This window comes from Capsicum annuum, chromosome 2, assembly GCF_002878395.1.
Source record: "Capsicum annuum cultivar UCD-10X-F1 chromosome 2, UCD10Xv1.1, whole genome shotgun sequence".
Classification (NCBI taxonomy): domain Eukaryota; kingdom Viridiplantae; phylum Streptophyta; class Magnoliopsida; order Solanales; family Solanaceae; genus Capsicum; species Capsicum annuum.
This window is the reverse complement of record NC_061112.1, coordinates 73,325,128-73,331,657: the sequence shown is the minus strand read 5'-3', so window position 1 is coordinate 73,331,657 and position 6,530 is coordinate 73,325,128. Positions and strand designations below refer to the sequence as shown.

General features: G+C 34.5%; 1 protein-coding gene across 1 annotated transcript in view; it reads left to right on the top strand.

Moving 5' to 3' along the window:
- Nucleotides 1–5,172, top strand: part of LOC124896188 — a 22,912-nt gene extending 17,740 nt beyond the window's left edge. The window contains exons 5-6 of the mRNA XM_047407711.1: nt 4,688–4,935; nt 5,064–5,172. Of these exons, the coding sequence (XP_047263667.1) occupies nt 4,688–4,935; nt 5,064–5,172 (357 nt within the window). The remainder of the gene's footprint in view (nt 1–4,687; nt 4,936–5,063) is intronic.
- Nucleotides 5,173–6,530: the final 1,358 nt, after the last annotated feature.

Sequence of the window (6,530 nt, the reverse complement as noted above, 5' to 3'; positions counted from 1 at the left end):
TAAAACGTGCAGGAAAAAGTACTGAGGCCTGACGTATTTTTTCTCCAACTTTAAACAATCATAACTCCTTGTACATAATGATCTGGGTGATCTACTATATATCAACGGAAATCTTTGCGAGTCCTCTTTCCAATGAAATTGGTTTCATCCAATTTGTCTATCGGAGCAAAAAGTTATGGTCGATCTACTTCAGCCTATCAAAAGTAAATTTTTGAGTCAACTTCAAATGATCATAACTCCTTGTACATAATGATCTGAGTTAGATACTATATATCAACGGAAATATATGAGAGTCCTCTTTCTAATGAAATTGGTTTCATCCAATTTGGATGTCGAAGTAAAATGTTATGGTTGATCTACTTCAAACTATCAAAACAGTCCACCAAAGGACAGATTCAAGAATTATTTGATTTTTAGGGGTGTTTTGGTCATTCTCCCTCACCCAAAATCCGTCCAAACCCTATATTAAAGCCTATTAGAAGCATTATATGTCATACTTCATCAAATTCTCTCAAAAAGAAAACCCTAAGCTCCTACATCCGACTTTAAGAACCTCCAAAGTTCACTATTAATTCTGCAAATTTATTCAAGATTCTAAGTTCCTAGTTCAAGAACTCCAAGAACCATCATTGAAAGGCACGATTAACATCTCAAAAATGAGTATCGATCTAAAGTTCATCATTTAAGGTATGTGGGAACAAGAACTCTCTTTCGTTCTTGTGCCCAAAAGTAATTTTCTTTACAAAGGCATGATTTTTATTTGATTTTTACGAATTTGAAGCATGAACCCATATCTTATGATGATTATTATGAAATCTTGATGTATATAATTTTGAAAGATGAATTTACATGTGTGGAGATATAAAGCATGAATCTTGAACGATATTTATCATGATTTTGATATTTGGGTCGTGAATCCCCATTGAAAATTGTGTTTTTTTGAGAAAGTGTGTGTTATAAGCACGTTGATGTTGAATATTTGAGATATTTTGAATGATTTAACCTTTTGGTCTTAATGGAGTTGTTTTGAACTCGAATGTGAAAGAAATCCACAACGTGGTTGATTTTGATAGATGGGAAGCATGATGGCTCCCGATGTATATTTACATATTACTGAAATTATTTTGTTGTGGATTGTCTTTGAAATGATCTTAGCTAAGTTCGGGAGAAATCTTTAGCACCGAGTGGGAGGTATAAAGCGACCTTACTTCCCTAGAACTACGTGCCCCCGTAGGAGTGAGCCTGAGGCTGATTTATATAGTGATCACTAGTTTGTGTGGATGTGATATCGATAGTCCTACTCCGCTGGCAAGGATAGGACGACTCTCCCCAACGTAGGTTGTACGTTGGACTCCATGTAGCTTACATGGTTTATGTCAGTTATAGGATCTCCCAGTGTGTGCGTGTTTCCTTGTGTCTATAGTGAATGGTGAAGTGATTTGAAAGTGGAATTGTGAAAGTTATTCTTTTGAAAGATTTAAATGATATTTACATTATGAAAATTGATATTCTTGATGAACTGAAAGTGATTGACAAATTATATGATGACTCACATATGTTATTGTACTTATTTCATCCTCTCATGATTATGATGATTTTCTTTGGGCTATGTGAGTCTTTCATACATCCTGCATATTTCTTATAAATATTTATGATGATGATGTTTATACAACTGCATACACCCCCATATACTCGGTTCCTTTCCATGGTACTAACCCACATCTTCGGATGTGGGCTGTATTTTCTCGGAATGTAGGTTCAGGTGTTCAGTTCTAGGTTCGACAGTGATTCTTCGAGCACGCTGTTCTACATCCTCTGTTGTGGTGAGTCCTCATGTTCCGAGGACGTGATGTCTGATATTGGTTTCACAGAATTATTTACATTTGATAACTGAGTATGATTCCATTGGGGCATGTCTCAATGGCTCGCTGGTTTTATTGATTTTCTTAGAGGCTTGTCAGACTAGTATAGATGTTGGGAGTTTACTAATAAGTCGTATTTTGTTATCTTTCTTAAATTCTTTTATTCTTGGATGATGATTACTCTGTTGATATTTGAGGGTTATTTATGGAAACCCTGTTGATTTGTGTTGAACTAAATGAAAATGGCTCAAAGGGTTATCTTGGGGCTACTCGTAGCCTCAAGCACCGTGTGATGCTCTGGGACCCGTTTTCCGGGGCATTACATTTCATCACTACTGCCATGGTTAAAAATAAAGTTAAAATATTATGGGTTAAAAATGGTTTAAAAATATCTTATTTGTATTTTTAAAGATGAAATAGATGAAGTAGCAGGAATGTTGAAAATATGTTTTAAACTTCTTCTCCACATGTAGTTAGACAAAGATCTTCATTATCATCAAATTTATTGCAACTTTGATCTCAACATGTCTTCAATCTGAACCATCGAACCATTGAACCATGCGCTTTGATGCCACTTGTTGGGTTTGAAACCGAGAGGGCGTCATGCGGAAGCGTAAAGTTTTCAAATAATTCAAATGACACAAAACTAAACTAAAACAACATAATGCTATTTATGATTTAGCCAATTGGCCTACATATAAAACCTAATATTAAAGAAATAAAAGAAAATATTAGGAGAAAATCTCCTCATAAACAAGACTCTTAAAGGACTATATTGTGGATGCTATTATGTTATAACTTGAGAAGAGAGATCTTCTATTTATATAGTTACAAAATGTTTCTTTTAAAAAAGAATAAACCTAATAGAAATTTAATAGGAAACAGATCTTTTCCTATAAGAAAACCTTTTCCACTAAGAAATTCTTTCCGAAATAAAACACAATTATGGTAGAATCTAAGCAACGTAGGAAATTCAGGATAAATCCTAACATGTTTTGGATAATATAGACTAAATTAATAAATAAAAATAAATAAGGGTAGACCATATATAATTGAAATAAGTTTCTTTAATAATCTTATTTCTAAATTACAATGATAGCAATTTACGAGACAACTTCAAGCAACTGTGGGATCCAGCCTCCAAAAACCATGCTTAAAAAGTTGTTAAATTTTTATAACAAAATTACAATATCCTGATGTCTATGTTTAATTTGGATGAGATTAAATTTCCTATATAATTAAAATTATATTCGTTGAATTTTAATAATAAAAGAATATTGATTAATGGAATAAAAGTATAATAAGAAAAAACAAAATATAGAACTAGAAAACTTTATATTCATTTACATAATATTAAAAGATGATAAATGATAATAGAAATGACATAAGTGCAAAAAAAATACTCCCTCCGTCTAAAAAGAAATGACCTACTTTCTTTTTTAGTCCATTTAAATCCTTTCCTTTTTTAGCAATTTTTTAATTTTAACTTCCACGTGGCATGTTTAAGACCACAAAGATTGAAGGAAATTTTGATACATTTGACATATCTTTAATTGAACACCATAAGATTCAAAAGTCTTCTTTATTTTCTTAAACTCCATGCCAAGTCAAATTAGGTCATTCATTTTTAAACGGAGGGAGTAGTTTTTAAAGAATACATGGCAGAAGATGACAAATTAATGATACGGCTAAAAAAATAAAAAATATAAATAAGTGATTTTAGTGTAAAAGTATAAATGAATAATCGACCTCTGCTAGTACGACAATGGGAGATTGATTTTTAGATCAATGAGGAATCCACTCGATTACTTCCAATTTGGGTTAATTTTCCTAGTCTTGTATTGGGCAAAAGAAAACCTAGGTCGGATTGCTAGTTGCTTGGAAATAATTGGCAAAGAAGAACTTTTGCAAAATTATTTTGTCAAATACCCACTTAATTTCTTTTTGATTTATTTTTTAGGTTTAGGGTGTAGAAAGTGGAAAAAGTGGGGCCCACATGTGGGCCAAGGGACCAATTCATCATTTATACAACTTTATAAATTTAATATAATAGACCTAACTCCCTCCACTTATTCCAATAACCAAAAAAACTTTCTCTCTCTCCTCTTCAATTCCCAAATCCCGCTTTCAAACAACTTTTCCCAAAAGCGCCATTTTCGTACGTTCTTCGTCTGCATCTGCTAAGGGGGCGTTGTTGCTTCGCAAGGTTAGTTAAAATCGAGTTTCGATCATTTCTAGATCCATTTAAATGGTTTTTCTTTTTCCTAATCAATTGGTAGTGATGTAGGATTTTTTTTTTCAAATTTGGTGTTTTGATTTAATCGTATTTTTTTTAGCAACGAAGTGTTGAATGGTGGTATAATTGTTATTTGAAGAGTTATTTTGGCATTTTTATTTGAACAACGTTTTGTTTCTGTCTGTAGACCCGCGGTCTATTCGTAGACCCGTGGTCTATGAAATGAGAATGCCCTAGAGTTATTTCAATTTTCAGACGTATGATATTCTTTTAAAACATGATTGCTGAAATAGTGAAAATTGGAATATTAATAGCTAATTAGTTTGATTAGGTGCACTAGTTTGATTTTTAGCAATTGTTGTGTTTTGATATTTTGCATGTTCGATTTTGGTTCAATTATTGTATGTTTGTGTAGTGAACTGTTTAATGGTGGGATGTTTGTTAATTTTTTTTTAGGGAGGGGGGGTATCATTTGATCATTGAGTTATTTTTATTGATATACTTGTAGTCTATGAACTGAAAATGGGAGATTTGTTCTTTAGGTGTAGACTATGTTGAAAATGGATAGAAAAATGTTATTCCTAAACAGAAAGAAGATACTACTGGTAGTAGTAGAAAAAGAAGAGTTGCGGCATTTGAAAAAGTGTCAAAAGGAAAGAAAATTGAAGAGTCGGTGTCCGAATCAGATTTGGAGTTAAATGAGATAAGCGACTACATCAATTCTAGTAAAGATGTTGCCAAGCGGAGTGTCAGTGGTGATAGTGAAGAGTGCGAGGGAAGTGGGAGTAATAGTGATGATGGGGATAATGATTCATTGTCCGTGCCATATCTTTCAAGGTGCATTTTCGTGGAGCGGTATGACCTTCGAACGATAATTGACGAGGTCGGATCTTTCCCGGCAAAGATATCGGTTAGATCAAGAATGGCTGCTTATCAAGAATTTAAGCAAATTCTTGTCGACCAAGAATTGAAGAAAAGATTCAAACGATCCTGTTTTGGACTCCTGAGAAACTTGCCGGAATATCTCAAGTTCAATGGGCAGTTGGTCCATCATTTGCTGTTGTGACGCGTTAAGAACAATAAGATACGTAATGAGATATGGTTCTGCGTTAATAACAAGCCTGCCTGTTTTGGCTTGAATGAGTTTTGTTTGACCACGGGGCTGAACTGCTCATCATACCCCAGTGAATCAAAAATAAAGAAGGTGTTAGCAAAGGGGGACAATTTTTGTTTTAAGGTGACAAAAAAACAAAAACATCACGGCGGCCAACTTGTTACACCTGATCAGAGGGAATAAGCTGAACGAGGACCAGAAGTTCAAGTGTTGTCTACTGTGGTTCTTGCATACCATGTTGCTTGCGAAAGATTCGACGAAGGTTGTCGACATAAAACTAATTCGAATGATCGACTCTTTGAGTTTCTTCAAGAAGTATCCACGGGGAAAGAGACATTTCAACTGATCATGGACTATCTGAAGAAGAAAAGTGACCTGAAGAAGCAGAAGGAAGTATTTGATGAGAAGCAGAAGGCATCCTATGCTCTATTTGGATTTCCCTGGGCATTCATGGTATCTACCATAAACCCTTTAGTGAGTTTATTGTAGCTTATCATTTTATTTATACTATGTCATAGACTCATAGTTATTTTTTCACTGTTGTACTGCTTACAGATTTGGATCTATGAGGCCTTTCCTCATCTTGAAGAATTTTTTGGAAAATCAACGGATGAGACCTTACCCATCCCCCGCATCCTCAGATGGCATACTTCAAATAGCGAAAAGATAATCGAAGGCGACCCATTCAAGTATAAAGGAAAAGTTACCGAGGTATGAACTTATTTTCTATAATGCAATAATAGTACCATTTTATCGAATGTTATGTAATTGTTAATTGATATTTGGTAGAACGTGCACCCATACATCATACCTACTGTTCGTGAGACGAAGATAGATTACATGATTACGTTTGAGCCATATACGGACGAGGTGAAGAATAACGTCCTCGATGGCTTGAAGAAAGAGTTTGAAGGGGTGACTGTCCTCACTTCAAATGAGGACAGTAATGATGACGGGGATTTGGGTGGTAACCCCGTTGGAGTACGCGTTTGTGATGATGATTCTCTGAGAACCTCCAAAGATGCAGCGGGAACCTCATCCCCCGAAGATCTTCATAAGCATGTGGTTGCGCTCGAGGAAGCGGTGTTGGATATTGCTGCCTATATCAAAGAGAAAAGAATGAAGAAAAAGGAAAATGATGAGCGACAACATGAGTGAGGTAACTTCATTCATTAATTGATGTTGTTAATGAATATTCAGCTTTAAATATCAGTAACACTTTGTAATATTATGAAATAGTGCATGTGCATAAATTGGAAAGAAATGAAGAAGGACAAAAAGAGAGCAAAATGGATGAGTTGGCCGCTGTTTTGCCAGA